At 36.0% G+C, this 21845-nt stretch overlaps 1 protein-coding gene across 1 annotated transcript in view; it reads right to left on the reverse strand.

The window, feature by feature from the left end:
- Positions 1-21845, reverse strand: part of MKLN1 (muskelin 1) — a 184713-nt gene that overhangs the window by 120507 nt on the left and 42361 nt on the right. Inside the window, exon 2 of the mRNA XM_007445636.1 lies at positions 7149-7218. Coding sequence (XP_007445698.1) covers positions 7149-7218 — 70 coding nt within the window. The remainder of the gene's footprint in view (positions 1-7148; positions 7219-21845) is intronic.

The raw sequence follows: 21845 nt of genomic DNA on the forward strand, positions 1-21845 counted from the left end.
CCTGCTGAGGAAAACTGTGTCTAGATTTGTATATGATTTCACAGGATTTATGACAGTCAATCAAGGAAATCCTGAAAGAGATAGTTGATATGGCAAAAAAGGTAGGGGGTAAAGGGTTTCAAAATATGGATATTGGAGAAATTCAAGAGCTAACAGACACCACACCAGAGGAATTAACAGAAGATAACTTGATGGAGATGAGTGCTTCCAAACCAGTGCCAGACGATGAGGAAGAAGACACAGAAGAAGCAGTGCTGGAAAACAAACTGACATTAGACAATCTGGCAGAAAGAAGGGTTCCAATTATTCAATACTGCTTTTGACTTCTTTTACAACATGGACCCTTCTATGACATGGGCACTAAAACTAAAGCAAACAGTGGAAGAAGGATTGGTACTGTATAGAAACATTTTTAGAGAAATGGAAAGGCAAAAAAGTCAGAAATTACAGTGTATTTATGTAAGGTTACACCAAGTGTGCCTGCCTCTCCTGCCTCCTCTTGGAACTCCTATACCTCTTCCACCGAGGCCACTCCTGAGACAGCAAGACCAACCCCTCATCTTCCTCCTCCTCCTCAGCCTACTCAACATGAAGATAACAAGGATGAAGACCTTTATGATGACCCACTTCCACTTAATGAATAGTAAATAATCATCATGCTGTACAATTAATAAACCTCTCTGCTGTATATATGTGTGCGTCTTCATGTGAAAATTTAGTAAGTGTACAGCAAGAACTATATGAAACGTTTCTGTGTCATCATCATTGCCTAAGTATTCATTGTGTAGAACACCGTGCACAAGACTTATATTGAAGTGGATAGCCTATCCTTACATAGGCATAAGGTGACTGACATTTTATACAAAATTAACAATGTTAGTTTTCTTACTGTTTGATAACTTTGTTTTCAAATGATTACATTATCATACAGTATGCTCCCCTCTCTCTAGTAATTGGAAAAACTAAGTGTCAGCCTATCATCACAGGTAAGTAGTTTTGAGAAAATGTTAACAATGTTTCCAAAACTGTATTATGAATATGACTATAATACTGTATACCATAAAAATTTTATAACAACTCATTCATTAGTGTATAGGGTAGGGTACTGTGAAGCAACTGTATCAATTACACTAGGCTACCAGAAATCAACCATATTGATGCTTCTTCATTATCAATGCATGAATAGCTATATCTGTAAATAAATATGAATTTCTTTTCCACATTTTACCTTTTCATTTTTAGTGTCTAGTGTTAGTAATACATATAACATCTACAGTGTTTTGTATCATGTGAGACGATAGTGATGTAGGTACCGACACACAATTCATCTTGTACACAGACAACATACTTAATGATATTGATAAACATAGTACAGTACAGTAAATGCACTTTCTCTTATGATTTTCTTAATAACATTTTCTTTTCTCTAGCTTACTTTATTGTAAGATATAGTGTATAATACATATAATGTACAAAATACGTGTTAACCGACAATATATCTTATCAATAAGCCTTCGGATCAACAGTAGGCTATCGGTAATATTTGGGGGAGTCAAAAGTTACATGCAGATTTTCAACTGCATGGGGGTTGCCACCTCTTCACATTGTTAAAGGGTCAACTGCATCTCTACCTTATGATGCAGCAATTCTATCTCTAGATATTTACCCCAAATAAGCGAAAGCATGTATCATTTTTTAAATCTTATAAAAGAATGTTTATATAAGCTTTATTCATAATCGCCCAAAACTGAAATACTGCAAATGTCCATAAACAGGAAAATGGATAAACAAATCGTGGCATGTCCATAGAACAGAATGGTATTCTGTAATGAAAAGATATGAAATATTGATGCACATAAGACATGGACAAGCATCCCCCCACCCCAAAATTCTGAGTATAAAAAGCCATATACAAAAGAGTATATACTCATTTCTATTAATTTTAGAACTGGTAAAACTAATCTACAGCAAAAGAAATCCAAACAGTGGTTGCCTCTGGGTAGAGGGTGAGAGAGTTAAGGATTCACTGGTAAGGGACAGAAAGGATCTTCCTGACCTGATGAAAACATTTTTTATCTTGATAGGGGTGTAAATTATATTACTGTGTGCATTTTTCAAAATGGATACTATATACTTAAGGTTCATGCATTTCACTATATGGAAATCATATTAAATAAAAATGTATTATTCAAAACATACAACGTTCTTTCCACACACTTGGGCAAAATACCATAAAGAAACTTCATAAATTTACTGGTATCCTGTTTCCACAGATAGAAATTACATTGAAATGCATGTATTTTCTACTTTCTTCCTTACTTTGCAAGTAACTCTTAATCCTATAATATTCTTGTTATGGTTCATCAAACAGAGAAAGAATAACGTAAGTGTACTGCAAAAGCTGTAACACACACACACACACACCCAACCGTATTAAGTAATCACTAGTTTTTTTTGACCTGCAAAAGCAGAATGCCTGCAGTTTGTTAAACAACTTTAACTACTCTCTCTTTAGCCCCAGAAAGCAAAGAATATTACCTAATACCGTACTTTTATTTAAACTACCTTAAAAGGAACTTATAATTGTAGTAGAAGAATTATGATCTAATCTTTCTTAAGCAATTATCAAGACATATGTAACTGCCTGTACATTTCAACCAACCCTAGGGTATTCCCCAGTCAACTTGAAAGACATATTTTCCATGGCAGTATCAGTAACTTCTATAAAACATATCTGATGTGGGAGAAGGGTGAAATTACTATCTTAAAGTATTTATAGGGTTTTCATTCATGCTACATTTACTCCCTCCCAGTACAGAGAAAGAATCCAGAATCAACAGCAATGTTTTCTCATTAGGTCTAAAAATATTTGCTCCCTACCACAATGAAAATGGCTTTCATTTTTTTCTGTTTATATAAATTATAAATATAAATTGAAAATGAGAATCAAAAGAGATAAAAGTATAAGAATAAAATTGAAAAGAAATTTAAAATTACCTAAATTCCATTATCCTGACACAACCACCACCATTTTGATGATGATTCATTTGAACTCTATGCACACACACACAGACACATACTTTACATAAGTCGAATACCAAATACGTTGTTTTTGACGGGAATAACTTTTAAAAATAATTGTTTTATCTCTTTTTCCTATCTCACCTCCTCCTCTCTTAAATAACCAATGCCAACAACCAGATGTATATCCTATCATATCTTTATCTGGGCTCACTGTATCAAATAAAAATATACACATGTACATACACAGATAGTGGTGAGGGAGGGAGAGTTGTTATTCAGGTAACAACAGTAGGATCTTATTATAGATGTTTCTCTGCATCATGCTTTTCTCATTTTATAGTGGAAATTCCTCCAAGTCAACTGGTATGAAGCCAGTTCATTTTATTTAAATGGCTGACAATATTCCATGAAAAATGTATTCAAGCATTCCCCAGTAGATGGGTTCTCTTTTTTTCTCCTGCGTCAAAATCTGACCCTCACTAACTGGGTGAAATAATAAATGTTTGTTTTTAACTGCTAATTTCTGCGGTCATTTGTTACACAGCAATTGATGACTAATACAGCACCCAAGGTCAAAAGAAATATCAACAGTTCTATTTCTTAAGTAGTTAGGTCCAAACAATAAGTATAATACTTATGCCCTGACAATTTAGTAGCCATCCAAAAAAAAATAATCAACATATATTACAAGAAAAATATTTGTATTTTTACCTACCCCACTCATAACCCAACACAAGCTTTTGAGAGAAGTGTTTAGGGTTCATTTACTCTCAAAACATGCCATACGTCTTAGCATTCATGTACATACACACTTATAGTTTTTTCTCATTATGGGAAGAAAAGGAGTAGCTGAGAGGCTTTGATTTTGTTTTCCACCCCTCTCTAGATAACTGCACCATTAACTTCCTTATCTGCTTAAGCTGCATATACTAAACATAATTAAAATTTCTTACTGACAGAATCAAGCACTGTGAGCATCAAACAGTATATCCGAATAACAGCGATGCCTTAGATCTGTGCAGTCTAATACACAGCCACTAGCCACCTGGGGCTACTTAATCTAAAATAATTAAAATTAAATAAAATTTAAAATTGCATTCCTTAGATGCACTAGCCTCATTTCAAGTACTCAATAGCCACCTGTGGTTAGCAGCTGCCGTATTATACAGTGCAGATTAGAGTATTTTAATCACTGCAGAAAGTTTACTAGAAACACTATCCTAGAGGTTAATGAAATACAGAGTATTCTTGCGCTAAAGACCCCCTATATCTTATACTTTTGGTTTTCTATGTTACTTAGATTCTTCAGTCTTCCCCCTTATGACACTTTGTCAGTTGTCAACTTGCTGTTAATGTGCCTTTCACAGCTACGCCCCCCACACACAAAGTTGCTTCCAGTTGCTGAAACTGGAAGAAACAATCAACCAAACAGAATAACATTATATCCAAAGTGGATTCTTAAGAAAAGGCCCTTAGAACCTACAATCTCATCACAATGCTTCTGATTTTTCAGAGTCCTCTTTTCCTTTCTTTCTAATTCTCAGACCTGTTCAAGATATGGTAAATGAATTGTTACTTACAGTATAGTTGTTCCTCACTATTCATGGGTTTTGCACTTGCAAATTCATCTACTCACTAAAATTTATTTGTAACATCAAATCAATACTCTCAGTCATTCCTGGACATGCACAGAGCAGCAAAAAATTTAAGTTGCCAGAAGCACGCTCTCCCAGCTAAGGTCAAACAATGGACCCTATGCCTTTTTGTTTTAGCTCTCATACTACAAACAAGTTTCCTTTTCATGGTCTATTTAGGCACATTTAAAATATTTCTGTGGGGCTTCCCTGGTGGCGCAGTGGTTGAGAGTCCGCCTGCTGATGCAGGGGACGCGGGTTCGTGCCCCGGTCTGGGAGGATCCCGCATGCCGCGGAGCGGCTGGGCCCGTGAGCTATGGCCGCTGAGCCTGCGCGTCCGGAGCCTGTGCTCCGCGACGGGAGAGGCCACAGCAGTGAGAGGCCCGCGTACCGCAAAAACAACAACAACAAAAATTTCTGTGTTTTCTGTTGGTGTTTCACTGTCTAAAATGATCCCCAAGTATGGTGCTGAAGTGCTGTCTAGTGTTTCTAAATGCAAGAAGGCTGCAATGTGCCTTACAGAGAAAATATGTGTTATTAGATAAGCTTTACTCAGGCAAGAGTTATAGTGCTAATGGCTGTGAGTCCAATGCTAATGAATAAACAATATACACAAAGTAAGGTGTCTTTAAACAGAAATGCATATAAAGTAACATTATGTATTGACTGGTTGATGAAAATCTGTAACAAGAGGCTAGCAGGAACTTAACTCTGAGTTACAGTGAAAGATCCACCAGACTGGTAAAATCTAAAAATCATCCATAGAAGTGATGGAAAGAACACAATGCACAACAACTTTCATACACTGCCAGTCAGAGTATAAATTATACATCTATTTTGTAAAAACAGTTTTGCATTACCAGATAAAAGTTGAACACACATATCCTCTATTATCCAGCAATTGTACACCAAGGTATATACCCTAAAGAAACTCTTGTATGTGTATACCAGGAAAAAACATAGAAGAATATTCATAGCATCTTGTTCCTAAGACCAAAAACTATAAAAAACTCAAAAGCCTATCAACTGAAAAATGGATAGATATATTTTGGCATACTTATATATTGGAATACTAACCAGTAGTGAAAACTAACAAACTATAATTATACTCGGCAACATTAATATCATAATGTTAAGCAAACAAACAAAAAGCTAGCCAAAGAAGATGTATAATGAGTGATTCAATATATATTATATTTATATAAAGCCAAAGCCAGACAAAACTTAAATCACAGGAATTTATAAACATATACATATATAATACTGTGAGAATATGCTTAACAAAATATGAAATAATAATTACTGGGGTGGGATTAGAGGATAGATATAAGATGGGGCTCACAGGAGGCTTCAAAGGTTGTAGCAGTTTTCCATTTCTATAGATGGTTGACAAGTAAACAGGTATTTGCTTTATTATTCTTTATATTTTATATATAAGTGTGTGTGTATTCTTTGGATATATATTTTGCAATTAAACACTTAAACACCAGGTGATCCAAAAAGGTTTGTAAACTGTAAGAAAAACAATTAAAAAGGAAAAATAAGTACAGACACTAGGTTTCCAAGAATTACACTAGAATAAAAAAAAATAAAGTAAGTTTTATTTACCCATCTTCTTTACCTATCAGAGCATTAATTTCCTCAAGGATATGGACATAAGTGCTAATGCTGAAAGTGTAATATAACTGAAAAATGATCATTTTTTAATTCAGATGACATCGGACACCACTTGTCAAGGAAACAATTTAGCTCATGGTCCTGATGTCATCTAAATATACTAGTTTAGTAAAATAACAAACTATATTAAGCTTATTTTCCCTAAAAGGCAGTTACTGAATCACTGAGTCAAATTTGAATTTACTAACATCTTAAATATTTACAGAATGACTTGAGTTTAAGTGCAGTAGAAGTCACAACCTCTGCTCAGATCAGTACTCTGATCAGTTACTACTCAGAACACTAACAGCACCTTAACCAGTTCTTTTTAGTTAACATTTTCCTCAAAATGTAACAAGAAACTTAGTTTTGCATCATTAGTAATCCAGAAAAATCATAAATTAGATTTTAAATGTTCCAGTAGAGAGAAGTATAAAGTCTATGCTTCATCAAATTCCACACTGTATCTGCCTATGAAATAAAAATTCTTCCAAAATGTAAACAAACAAAAAAAGAGGAAATAAAAATTTACCTCTGGGACTTCCCTGGTGGTCCAGTGGTTAAGACTCTGCGCTCCCAATGCAGGAGGCCCGGGTTTGATCCCTGGTCAGGGAACTATATTCTGCATGCTGCAACTAAAAGAGCCCAAGAGCCCGCATGCCGCAACTAAGATCTCACGCAGCCAGATAAATAAATTAAAAAAAAAAAAAATTACCTCACAATTTCAAAGACTGAATAAACTATTAATGGAATCTAGTTAACTGATATCAGTTAAGTGCATGCCTATTTAAAATCTGACTTCTGAATGGTATGAAGAACTACACATAATCTTACCTGGGGAGGGTAGTTGCTCTCTGAAGACCACCGTGAAGACTGGTCATTTGGCTTATCCACTAAAATGTTCCTGAAATAAAGAAATCAAAATTATAGCAATTATTAAAAGAATAAGTGAACAGGCATATGCAAAAAGAGAAATAATCTACCAGATGCTAAAATTATCACAAAGTTATATAATGCCTGGAACTTGAATAAGAAGAGAAAATTAAACAGAATAAGAAACACAGAAAATGTCTAGTAATTTAAAAATTTTTAAATATGATAAAGGTAGCATTTTAAACAATTGAAAAAGTACTACATACATATGTATATGTGTGTGTCTGTGTAGCTCTACTTCACATCAAGTGACAAAATGAACTATAGTTGTATTTAGGAATTTAAGGTAAATAAAGTAATAAAATATCTAATAATTAATAAAATATTCTCTCTCTCTCCCTCTCCCTCCCTCCCCCTCTCTTATATATATATATATATATATATATATATATATATATATATATAAAATTAATCTTTGGATCAAAAAGGTCTTTTAAGCCCAGCACCAAAAACAGAACTGTGAAAAAAGGAACTGATATAAGTAACTTTGGAAGACAATGCTCTCACTGGAAGCTGTAAAGCTAAAGACAAATAGAACCATACACAAAAACTGTATTTTAAGGACTTCCCTGGTGGCACAGTGGTTAAGAATCCGCCTGCCAATGCACGGGACACGGGTTCGAGCCCTGGTCCAGGAAGATCCCACATGCCGTGGAGCAGCTAAGCCTGTGCGCCACAACCACGGAGCCCACGCTCTAGAGCCCGCGTGCCACAACTACTGAGCCCACGTGCTGCAACTACTGAAGCCCGCACGCCTAGAGCCCGTGCTCCGCAACAAGAGAAGCCACCACAATGAGAAGCCCGCACACGGCAACAAAGAGTAGCCCTTGCTCATTGCTACTACAGAAAAGCCCGCACACAGCAACAAAGACCCAACACAGCCAAAATTAAATTAATTAATTTTAAAAAACTGTACTTTATTTGATAAAGTTATTTCTCAGAGGAATATGGGTTAATTCTGAAACACTTTATATGTATACTGGGGTCAAACAAATAAGTAAATGAACAGTAGATGATGGGAGTGAAGTTTCTCACTTCGAGTGGGAAGCTACAGAAAAGCAAGGGCAGGGAGGTTGGAATGATCCTGATAGTACTGGAATAGAGTCAGAGACATCAGTGTGAACTCATATTTAGGTTTATATAGATACAGATTCAGAAGTAATTATATGTGAATGTGCGTACATATACCCATGCACACTGACACAAATAGTATTCCTTGCTCTGTTCACTAATAGAGACTAGAGGCAGTGACACCCCCAGTAGCAGTGAGTACACCAATGCCGAATCTTGGTTTCTACATAACACAGTCTGATAGAAGGAAACAGGGATTCTTGGGGAAGTAGCTGATTCTAGGATTAGAGCAGGGAATCCAGATTAGCCTAGAGCATGTTGTAGTGCTCAAAACAACAACAGCAAAAGGAAGGTGGGGGGATGTCAAAGGGACACAGAGGAGCCAACATGAAAAAATGAATGGCCAAAGCTAAAATAAACAACAAAATAAATAACATAGTATTGGATTAGAACCCAAAGTATAAATATCCCTGAGTCCATACTGATATAAATAACCCCAGTCTAACAATCAGAAAACCACCAGACAGATTCAAATTGAGGAACATTCAACAAAATACATGACCAGTACTCCCCAAAACTCTCAATATATTGAAAAACAAGGAAAGACTGAAAAACTGTCACAGACCAGAGGAAAGAGACAAGACAACTAAAAGTAATGGTATCTTGGATGGGATCCTGGATCAGAAAGAAAACAGTGGAAAAACTAATGAAATCCGAATAAAATGTGGCATTTAGGTAATAGTAATGTATCAGTGTTGGTATCTTGGTCATGACAACTGTACCATGGTAATATAAGATGTTAGCAATAGGAGAAACTAGGTGAGGGGCATATGGGAACTTCATACTATCTCTGCAACTTTTCTGTAAATCTGAAATCATTCTAAAATAATGTGCCTTCTCAAAGGCCCATTTATTTATCTATCTTAAAATACAGATCTATACCTGTCACAGAGAAAGTTATTCTTTTTGACTTAATAAATGTCAAAAAGAATAACTTTTTTTTAAAAGGCAGTACTATAAGGAAAAGAATTTTCTTTACATACACATCTCACAAAGGTAAAACATTAATACATAAAATAACCTCAAACAATACTAAAAGGTAAAAACCAACTAGAAAAATATAGGCAACATAAAACACAAAAGGCTAATTAAAATATGAACGAAGAGCACTTAAACATAAATACCCCATATGAAAATAGGCAAAACCCAAACATTCGAAATCAATAACCAAACATTAGAGATTAAAACAAAGATATATATTAACCCTATAAAATTGGGCCTACACTCTCAAAACAACATGTGTTTTAGTCATAATTGCAGCTGTTGGCCAGAGCTGGTAAAATGGCACTCTCATATTTTGCTGGTAGAAATGCAAGTTGATACAACTTTTCAAGAGAGAATTTTAATATTATATAAAAAAAATTTCAAATATGCATATCCTTTTAAATAAAAAGGATAATGACGTCAGCCACGATGACAGTGATGATGTTTGCATCTAACATTTCTGAGCTTTTATGACATCTCAGACACTGGTCTAAGTGCTTTCCATACATAAACTATTACCATCAAAGCACAGATTAAGAAACTGAGAGAGATAAATTAATTTGCCTAAGCATATACACCTAAGAAATAATTTGAATCCAAGGCAATTTGACTCTAAAGCCAACGCTCCTAATCACCATACTATACAGCCTCAGAATTATTCCACTTCTTGGAACTTAACCTAAAAAATAATCCAGGGGATTTAAATCATCCACATTCATCACAATACAATTTACAATAACAAACTGTGAACAACCTAATTGTCTAACAACAGAGGATGCATTAAAATAAATTATGAAATATCTGTTACAAAATACCATGTAATCATAATGTATTCTACAGCCTGACTTTAATATTGTTGGAAAATGTCCACTACATAGTGAGTAAAGGGAAAAGGTAGTTTACAGTATATATACTGTAAATCAAGTATTGTAAGTAATAATAATATTCATGCATGAAGAGAAAAGACAAAGATATACTAAATTGTTAATGTAGTTCTCAATGGTGAGATTTCAGTGACTTTTTTCCTTCTTTGTGCTTTTTTGTACTTTTCAAATATTCTAAAATTAACACATCTGACACATTATCAGAAAAAAAGGTGTGTTTTATTAAGAATGAATTACAAAGCAAAGATGAGAACTCTATGAAAACACTGCAGTACAGTTAAAAGGTACAGCTAAAAAACTAAGAAAAAATCACTCTGACATGAATGTTATAAAGCATGAAAGAAAACCTAATATATTATAACTATGATAAATTGGGACCACAAAAATCACAAAGTATAATAAATTGGAGGAGGGGAGATCAAATGCAATGGGAGTTAATTTCATCATTTTTCATAGCTCCTAAGAATAATGTTTCTGAAATTAAGAAAAAAAGAGATTCAAGCATACTTAAGTTTAGAATAAAAACATACTACATATCTTATAAATTATTTGAGACAGAATATCAACAACAAAAAATAGTAAAAAGAAGGAAATAAAAGATTAAATGAAAGCAGGACACATTAAAAACAGAAAATTTTAAATAAAATGACAATATTAATACCAAGCATCTAGTACAGTCATACATATAAATGGTCTAAAATAACATAGTAAGATATCCTTTGCACTGGGTGAATAGTAGTAACATTACTATTACACGAAGGCACACACACAATAACTGACTCATGACAGAAAGATATATAAGGCAGACACAATCTTTGTAAAACTAGGAGGAAGTTAAAGAAAAAGTATTAACTGGGATTAAAGGGGTCAAAGGTAGAGATAAAAAAATACAATTTAAGAAAGTATGAACTGGGGCTTCCCTGGTGGCGCAATGGTTGGGAGTCCGCCTGCCGATGCAGGGGACACGGGTTCGTGCCCCGTCCGGGAAGATCCCACATGCCGCGGAGCTGCTGCACCCATGAGCTATGGCCGCTGAGCCTGCACATCCGGAGCCTGTTGTTCCACAACGGAAGAGGCCACAACAGTGAGAGGCCCACGTACCACAAAAAAAAAAAAAAAAGTACGAACTGGATGAAAACAATAGCTATAAAATAATAGTTCAAGCCAAGACTGTGAGTCTTAATGAATTAAACTAAAACAAAAATAAAGCAAAACACAGTAAATATCAGAAGAAACTGATAAAAAAAAAGTAGCAGGAGATTAAAGTCTCTCAGCATCTAGAAAATTAATAAACAACTATATAATGTCAAAGTAGTGGTAAGGATTAATAGTACTATGAAGAAAAATAAAGCAAAGTAGAAGAGAAACAGACCTGAACAATATGAGGGAGCTAGCCATGTCATAATCTGAAAAACAAGCAGATGGATCACTAAATGCAAAGTTAAGGAGGCAAACAGTTACAATATGTTATGGTCTTGTGAATTTTTTTTTTTTTTTCCTGTGGTACGCGGGCCTCTCACTGTTGTGGCCTCTCCCGTTGCGGAGCATAGGCTCCAGACGCGCAGGCTCAGCGGCCATGTTTCATGAGCCCAGCCACTCCATGGGCCCAGCAGCACGTAGGATCTTCCCGGACCGGGGCACGAACCCATGTCCCCTGCATCGGCAGGCGGACTCTCAACCACTGCGCCACCAGGGAAGCCTGGTCTTGTGAATTTTGAAATGCCTATTAAACAGCCCATTAGAGATCCAGCAGTTGGATTATCTGAGGCTGAAATTCAAGGAAAATGCCAGAACTGAAAAAAATATAGAGAAACATCAGTATATCAAATGCTAAAATATTTAGAGTTATGACACTGAGTGAAATGACTCAGGGGATAAAAGAGAGCTAGAAAAGATGCTGAAGGACTGATTAAGCTCTGGGGGTCCATTATTTAGGGGGTCCAGAAGAGAAAGATCAAGCAAAGGAGACTGAGAAGGGCCAAAGGTGAAGAAGATGAAAACCTAGAAACTGTAGATGCCAACTGAAGAAAGTATTTTGAGAACAAAGACATGAAAACTATGTAAAATGCTGCTAAGAAGACAGGGGCTGGGAGGTATTCACCCTCATATGCCTAACTCGAAACAAATGCTGCCAAACAGAAAGTGCCTAATAAATATTTGATAGATATGAACAAATAAACAAACAGTACTAAAAGGAAAAAAATTAAAGTGGTTCCATCAAAGCATAGAGTATATGAATCCTTATTTATTATCTGTAATTTAAAGCTTATACTAAGATAAATATGTATACTTGAAACTAATATAATATTGTGTATCAACTATACAATTAAGAAAAAAGAGAAATATGATACAGACCAGAAACAAGGTGCAGCCTAAGGGGGCTTGGAAAGATGGAAGCTTGAAGATATTCCTCATGATCTCCAGCCCAAAACTAAGTCAACAACTAAGTACCTCTCTTAAGCCCAGAAGGTGACAGAGGCCAGAACCAGAACTTTAAGAATTACCACAAAAGCTTGGCCCTAGGAGGACCATGAGATCCATGGATGCCTCTTTCCCCAAGAAAAAGGCATCAACTAAACGAGCATTCCTAGGACAACAGCCTGTCTCCCTGGCCCACAAAGATCTTCAGGAGAGCTTTAGCCCTCTAGATGAGAATGTACTTGCCCTCTTAGCTGAGGACATTTAGTTGCTGAGAGGTCTCTCCTGGTGACCTACAGAGAACTAATAATATAGGATATGGTATACCAAAAGCCACAAGACAAAGACTGCCAGACTGCCCACTCTCTCTGAGGTATAGGAAGCCTCACTCAAAGAGTACACAATACAAAAAAGTTTGTATAGAAAATTGTACAAAAAGAGCCAAGAAAATTTATGAAAAAGAATAGTGAGAACTTCCCTGGTGGCGCAGTGGTTGAGAGTCCGCCTGCCGATGCAGGGGACACGGGTTCATGCCCCGGTCCGGGAAGATCCCACATGCCGCGGAGTGGCTGGGCCCGTGAGCCATGGCCACTGAGCCTGCGCGTCTGGAGCCTGTGCTCCGCAACGGGAGAGGCCACAACAGTGAGCGGCCTGCATACCGCAAAAACAAACAAACAAAAAACACGAAACAATAAAAACAGTAGGGATTGTTATAGGAACAGATCAATAGCTAAGAAACAAAAATCCAGAAATTGAGCCCTGTGTGGATGAGAATTTAATATTTGATGAAGGTGATATTTTATTTCAATGGGAAATGACGGTTCATATTTAAGAGACGCTTATACAACTGAATATCCACTGGAAGAAAATAAGTTAACCCCTATCTAATATCATATACAAAATTCCAATTAAAAATTTAAACATACATACATACATACATAAACATATTAGAAAAAATATTGAGGGCCAATATGTACAACCAAAAGCGTTAGTGAGATCTTTTTGCCAAGAAACACAGAAGCTTTAAAACAAAAAAGTTATTTGATTACAAAAAACTTTTGAATTTTGTATTGTAAAAAACACCATAAAGATAGGAAACAAGCAATAGTTTAGGGAAAAGTGTTTGCAACCCATATGACTAATAAAGTATTCATACCAAAGATATGCAAAACACTGTTTCACATTGTGAATAAGATGAACAACAAAATGAAAAATGAGCAGATTGCATGTCACTGAAGAGTCATTAAAATGGCTAGTAAAGGGCTTCCCTGGTGGCGCAGTGGTTGAGAGTCCGTCTGCCGTTGCGGGGGACACGGGTTCGTGCCCCGGTCTGGGAGGATCCCACGTGCCGCCGAGCGGCTGGGCCCGTGAGCCATGGCCGCTGGGCCTGCGCGTCCGGAGCCTGTGCTCCGCAGCGGGAGGAGGCCACAGCGGTGAGAGGCCCGCGTACCGCAAAAAAAAAAAAAACAAAAGGCTAGTAAACAGCAACAAAATTTTTTTTTTCTAAATCCCTGTGTATTGTTTGTGTCAGGGAAAACAAATTAACATAGTAAGGTATCTTTTTTCACCCATCAAATTGATGAAATTAAATCCTTACTTAACAGATCAGGGAGAAACTGTGGACATGTCCATTACTCCAGCCTTGATGGAAAGTCAATTTGCAACACCTATCAAAATTCTAAATGTACATATTCTTTCACCTGGCACTCTCAGAATCTATCCCATAAAAATAAGACCATCAGTACATAAAGATCTATGTATAGAGACGCATAAGTGAGTCTGTCTAACGCAGCGTTTTTTGTAGTAGCAGGGAAATGATTAAATCATAAAACACATATATCATGGAACACTATACTGCCATTATAAAGAATACTTCAGATCTATGACAGGTAACTTGGAGGGATTTTTGCAATATAAGATACAAAGAAGCATGTATGATTTCATTGTTAAAAAAACACTATTATTTATATATATTTGTATACAATTATATTAACAACCACGTGTGATATGATCTAATTTATATTAAATTATATAAAGCAAGCACACATATAAGCCAAAAATGAAGCACAAATATCATTAAGGGGTTTAGCTTATCTTCTTATAATTGTTGTATTCAGATTTTTATAATAAACATTATTTATATAAACATTAAATTATTGTAAAAATATTATGGTTGAGATGACAACAAGCTTTCCATATTTATGGCAAGCTGACTACATTATCATCAGATGATCAAATCAGGCTCAACTTTTCTTTCTTTTTAAAGACATAGGAGATGGAGAAGCAATTAATAAAGGCTTACTGCCTCTTAAAATTTTTAAGTGACAGATGATCTCTCAAAGCTTAGTCAGCTGTAGGCTGTTTTTAATTCTCCCTCTCAGATGTTCCTTCCTGAAATCCATTTCCATTCTCCTGGAAAGCAAATGAGAAACTAGTTGAGGGCAGTGACAATTATTAACGTTAGCCCTTCATCAACAGAAACACAGCCAGTATGGTAGCATTCTATAAAACATGTTCTTTACTATCCTTCCTCATACTTCCCAAAGACCTATAAAGCCCACCATCATTACTGGTATAGCTTTTCCTTCTTCTAACTCTCAGTAGAGACATTAACCTCTTTTACTACATATTGTTAATCATGATACTAGTTCACTATCCCTGACCTCTAGTTCACTATCCCTGATCTCTAACAGGGGAAATATCCCATCCACAGCCTCTGCTGAAGGAGCAATCATAGACACTGATGTTTTGTACTTGTGACTCTCCCTTACAACTATCTCAATGACAGCTAACCTAGGTTAGCTAATGACCTATGATGGGAGATGGAATGGGCCAGTATGAAAATAAAATTATAAGACAGAAAAATGTATAAGTAAACAGAACCAATGAAACAGAGAAAAGATATACAAAGTAAGTATAAGAGATACAAGAGAAAGAATAAGCCAGTCAGTAGTAAGATAAGACTGTAGGAGACATAAAACAGCAGAGACTCCAAGGAATAACAGAGAATAGAAATTAATGGCTTTTTAGTTCTAGCTGTCAGGAGGCTGTTTCTGGCAACCAAAAGAATGTGATCAAAATACCCTTCTAGGTACTCCATGACTAATTTTAACATTTTAACTATTGTCTGGGAAAATAAATAAATGATAAGCAAAAAAAAAATGTTACAGAAGACACAATTCATATAGTTTCATATAGAAACTATATGATCCAAATAACAAAGATTAATCTACTAAGATTAAGCTCAATATATGCCATTGTAAAATATATTTAAAATACAAAATGCAAATAATAACTAACGGAGAACTGGTCAAGAAGAACTAATAAAAGAGATGGGCTGAGGACTAAAACGGTTTCCTTTTTTCATCAGTGTTAATTTAATTTTAAAAAGGTACATTTTTATTCCTACCAATGCAGTATGAAAACCGAAGGTAATAAAAGTTAGCCACATTAAGTCTCTTGAACATAGATAGACTATAAAGGCAAGGCTGTAATTAATTTTTTCAATTAGGACTATAAAAATTTATAGTGAAATACATGGACAATTGAAATATGGAATACAATGTTAACTTTTTCCAAGTTACATGTCTCTATTTTGCAAAATTTTTAATGTAGTATATCTATATAAACTACCAACTGTCAGGAACAAACTATTAAAATTCATCATGAGAAGAAAATTTATTGGACATTTTGGGTTCAATTCAAGTCAGCAAATTAAAAATCTTTTTTTTTATTAAACATGCTCAAATCCTAAGTCTGCTTGGCAATATCTTTTAAATTGCTGCTCTTAAGAATACTTAAAATAAACATAAAAACCAGCACTTGAGCAAAAAAATGGAGCACTTAACGTTTTTTTCTGCTAATGGATGCTCAAGATACCTAACTAAATCCAGTTAATTTTAAATCGAGAGTTTTGGATACTCAAAAGCTACCTCTAATTTTGATGTGAAGAAGTCAGTCAAGCAGAGTATGTAAAGGAGTGTGGAAGGATTCAATCTGTGAGTATCTTCCTTTTGGTAGTTTTAAAACACCTTACTAAAACCTGTGCCCTTCTGTTGAATGCTGTGATACAATGCATCTAGAAGAAATCAGCTTTGACTAAGAATCATAAGACCCTGGAGCTTGGTCACTAATTGGTTGGATAACCTTAAGCACATCATGTAATCTCGCAGAACTTTAATTCCTTTATCTGTAGTGTAAAAGGAAACGCTGAATTCCTTGATCTTAAGTTTCTTCCAGCTCTAATCAGGGCAGTGCATTGCACAACTCTAGGAAACACCATTCATGAGGCCATGTTAACATTCTACAATTCCATGAAAAGAGTTCACATCCTTCATTCAACGTATCATGTAAAATCCTCCTCCTACACAGCAGTCAATAAGAACACACAATGCATTGATTATAATACAGCTTCCATTATGTGTAAACACTCTGCTGGGGTAACACCACAAAAGTACAAGAATGGGTACCTGTGGCCAAGGGGATTATGATCTATTTTTAAATAAATAATAAATGTACTTAGCATAAAATTTATGACACAAAAACATATACTATAAAAAGCCAATTCAAAATGCAAAATAGAAATCAACTCAAATCAGTTCTGAATAGTCACAGCTGTACAGTGTTAAAAGAGTATACTATAAAAAGTATAGCTTCTCCAAAAATCACTTGTACACTCACTTTCAAATACTTCCCAATCTTCACACCAAATACTTCCAAATTTTCACACAGGAGCATGGTAAAGAGGGGGCCCTACCATAAGCTGGAGTTATTCAACAAATATTTACTGATCCCTATATGCCAGACATTGTGCTAGGCTCTGGGAATACACTGATATTTAAGATAGAAAAGATCCCCACTTGCGATGCTAACGTTCAAATGAGAAGCAGCAGAAAGTTAACAGGTACAGCTGCAAACAAGGTAATTACAGATTGTGATAAATGCTATAAAAGAAATAAACAGAGAGCTGCACTAGGACAGGGGAGTTCTTTTACTTGAAGCGGTCCCCAAAATGCTAATTATGCTAATTAGAAGGATCCACTCATGGAAAAATGAAGGAAAATGAAGGAAAAGTCAATTCTTCAGAAAGAAACCAACACGCTCAAAATCACAGCAACAGGAAATAATCTGACCATGGAAATCTGAGAACTGGATAAAGTCAGATAATATCCTCACAGGTCCCAAGATAAGGTAAACGCAAAGAAAGCATGAAATCTCTAAGGGGGCCTGAGAACATTCATAAAATGCTGAGTCTAGACCCTAAGAGGATTTCAGAACTATCCTGCAAATATTTTCTTACTTTTAGAAGGACAGAAACCCACCCTGAAGAGAAACTGCAGGGAATAGAAAATAAATTACACAAAGCATAAAGAATGACAACCCCCAGGAAAGGTAAGATTCATATTCTAGGTGGGCAAAGGTCCAAGCAATACAGAACTCAAATCACACAGCAAAATACATTTAAAGGTTCCTCTCCAGAAAGCAAAATACTTGCAAAGCGTAGATACAAAGGCGAAAAGCTTTACTACATCTCAGAAGTCCAAATTTAAAAAATATTTCACAAAGTAGAGAGATCTTGAGCCCCAAAAGTTCAGAACTACACTTGTCCATCCCTTCTGCCTACAGTTCTTCCTTCTAAAACTACTGGAAGGGAATTCCCTGGCAGTCCAGTGGTTAGGCCTCCTTGCTTTCACTGCTGAGGCTGCAGGTTCAATCCCTGGTTGGGGAACTAAATACCACAAACCACACTGCGCAGCCAAATAAATAAAAAATAAAATAAAACTACTGGAAACCCGTACTTACTTAAGCACTAGAAACTTAAAATGAAAGCACACACTAAGAAATTATAGGAAAAATAATATATGTGAAATAAATAACATTCTAACAGATAATAAAAACACATGAGAAAAATGTGGCCACAAAAAAAGATGATTATTAACTATTATTTCAAAATGAGCTAAAAGAAATTAAGAAAGTAGCTGAAGGGCTTCCCTGGTGGCGCAGTGGTTGAGAGTCTGGCTGCCGATGTACGGGACGCGGCTTTGTGCCCCGGTCCGGGAGGATCCCACATGCTGCAGAGCAGCTGGGCCCGTGAGCCATGGCCGCTGAGCCTGCGTTTCCGGAGCCTGTGCTCCGCAACGGGAGAGGCCACAACGGTGAGAGGCCTGCGTACCGCAAAAAAAAAGAAAAAGAAAAAGAAAATAGCTGAAGCTTTATTAAGCAGTAATAAATCAAAATTACAACAGTTCAGGGCTCCCCTGGTGGCGCAGTGGTTGAGAGTCCGCCTGCCGATGCAGGGGATGCGGGTTCGTGCCCTGGTCCGGGAAGATCCCACATGCCGCGGAGCGGCTGGGCCCGTGAGCCATGGCCGCTGGGCCTGTGCGTCCGGAGCCTGTGCTCCGCAGCGGGGGAGGCCACAGCAGTGAGAGGCCCGCGTACCGCAAAAAAAAAAAAAAATTACAACAGTTCAGAAATAATATGACTAGATAGTTGGAAGAGCTAGTAAGACTCAAATGAGGGAAAATAGGTTTTTTCAGAAAACAGACTAAATTAGAAAGAACTAATTAGACTAGACTGTTAACTAGACTTATTGTGGTAACCATTACACAATATATACAAATATCAAACATGCTACACACCTGCAATTAATATAATGTTGTATGTCAACTGTACCTCAACTAAAACACAAACACACAAAGAATATACTCCCTCCTCCCCCAACCCTGCCCAAAAAAGCCCAATGAAGAAAAAACAGATTAGAAAGTGAGTAAAAATAATGAAACATACAAAAGAAAGCAACAGTAAGTAGGTGATCCAATAAATACGTAATTGGAACCAGACAGTATTTCAAACTGTGCTGCAAGCAAATCTTCCTAAAATAAGACCTAAATCTACATACTGAAAGGATACATGGTATATTAGGGAAATTCAACTGAGAATACTCCTACTATAAACTATTAGATTTTAAAGACTTTAAGTATCGAGGTAGAAAGACCAAGTCTCTTATAAGAAAAAGAAAATTATAGTTTCAAGAAACTTCACAACAGTTGTTTCGTACACAAAACAATGAAACAAAAAGTTGTAAGATCCTCAAGCACAAAAAGATGTGAGCCTGGGACTTTACATACAGTCAAACTGTCCTTCAAGTTTACAGGCATAGATAGTTAACAATATATAAAAGTTCCTTGAGCCCTTCCTAAGACCTACTAAAGAACAAACTATACATATTCAAGAAATGACTTGAAAAGTTTCAAAGTAAAATCAACTAAAGAACTAAAACTAACCATGAAGATAAGGATGACCTAACAATATGTAAGTATGTTCTACAGCAGAAAGGACAGATCTATGAAAAATGGGAGAATGTAGAGAATAAGTAGAAGTCAGAATATGCTTCACAAATACTAACCTTTAGAAGGAAAGATCATCATTTACAATTAGATGCTGGAATAGAGGGAAGAAAGAAGAGGAGGCTCCCAGCTAAGTTCCTCAGGGAGACTTAAGTGTTACATAAAAAGACACTGGATTGAAGAAAACCAAAAAACAAAAATGCAAGCCACCCTAAATGCCAAAAGAAACTTGTTTTAATAAGAAAAAGATCAAAGAAAAAAGACAACATAGTGTAAGATTCTGCATGTGCACACATTTGTGTAAAATATGCCACAAAACATTAGAACAGAATTGACATCAAACGTATCAATAAACATAAATGGCCTTAACACATTTTTTCTTAATTTTTCAGAAAAAAGTTAACAAGGCAAAAATCCAATTCTGTAACATATATAAGAGACATAAGTAAAACAAAGTGATTCCAGAAGCTATATATTTTAAAAGGATTAGCAAAGACACATCAAGCAAATGCAAGTAATAATAAAGCAGGGTTCAAATTTAATTTCACATAAGATAAAATTCAGAGCCTTAAGCAAAAATAAAAGAGTACTTTAAAATAAAATACTTTATTTTGTAATACACATTAATGGTAGATATTACTAACAAAAATTTTTTTAAAACACTGAAATCAAAAAACACCCCTTCAACTGAAAATAAAATTTCTATTAAAAATTATTGGGTCAATGGGACTTCTCTGGCAGTCCAGTGGTTAAGACTCCAAGCACTCTTCCACTGCGGGGGGCATGGGTTTGATCCCTGGTAAGGGAACTAAGATCCCACATGCTGCGAGAAGCGGCCAAAAAAAAAATTATTGGGTCGGGCTTCCCTGGTGGCGCAGTGGTTGAGAGTCTTCCTGCCAATGCAGGGGACACGGGTGCGTGCCCCGGTCCGGGAAGATCCCACATGCAGTGGAGCGGCTGGGCCCATGAGCCATGGCCGCTGAGCCTGCGTGTCTGGAGCCTGTGCTCTGCAACGGGAGAGGCCACAACAATGAGAGGCCCATGTAACACACACACACACAAAAAAATTATTGGGTCAAAGGAGAAATACAAAGCAAACTGCAAAATTTCTACAAAATAATGCTAACAGCAAAGTGACATATACTGTCATATAGCAGCAGTTTCCAAGAGAACTTTCTGTGATGATGGAAATATTCTATATCTACACTGTTCAATACAATAGCCACTAGACACGTGGCTACTGAGTACTTAAAATGTGGCTAATGTGACTAAGGAACTGAACTTTTAAATTTAATTTAAAATCCATTTTGTTGCTACACGTATCTAGTAATTATCATACGGAATAGTATAGCTCTCTACAGTACACCAAAAATTCATAAAATTTATTAACTCTGTCAATATAAACTAAAAATTAAATATTTGAAAAAATTAAAGTGAAAAAAACAGGGAGTAAAATCCAAGTATCAAAAAAAATAAAAGAACCCTGCTAGGCAGAGGCTATTTTAAGAATCACACAGCTATTCTGCAAAAGTCTATGGAGATAAATTTGAAAACTTAGATGAAATGTATAACTTTCTGTGGAAAAAAAATGTACCAACTGACCCTAGTAGACACAGAACTGTAAAACAGAGAAATTTCCCTAGAAGAAAAAAAGTTATCGGAACCCAACTATCAAAAACCACTAGGTAGCTTTCTTTCTTTTCTTCCTTCCTTCCTTTCCTCCTTTCTTTCTTTCTTCCTACTTCTACTAATTCTACTTTTTCTCCTTTTTATTCTGAGCCGTGTGGATGAAAGGCTCTTGGTGCTCCAGCCAGGAGTCAGGGCTCTGCCTCTGA

The sequence above is a fragment of the Lipotes vexillifer genome, unplaced genomic scaffold, assembly GCF_000442215.2.
Source record: "Lipotes vexillifer unplaced genomic scaffold, Lipotes_vexillifer_v1.1 scaffold1110, whole genome shotgun sequence".
NCBI lineage: Eukaryota > Metazoa > Chordata > Mammalia > Artiodactyla > Lipotidae > Lipotes > Lipotes vexillifer.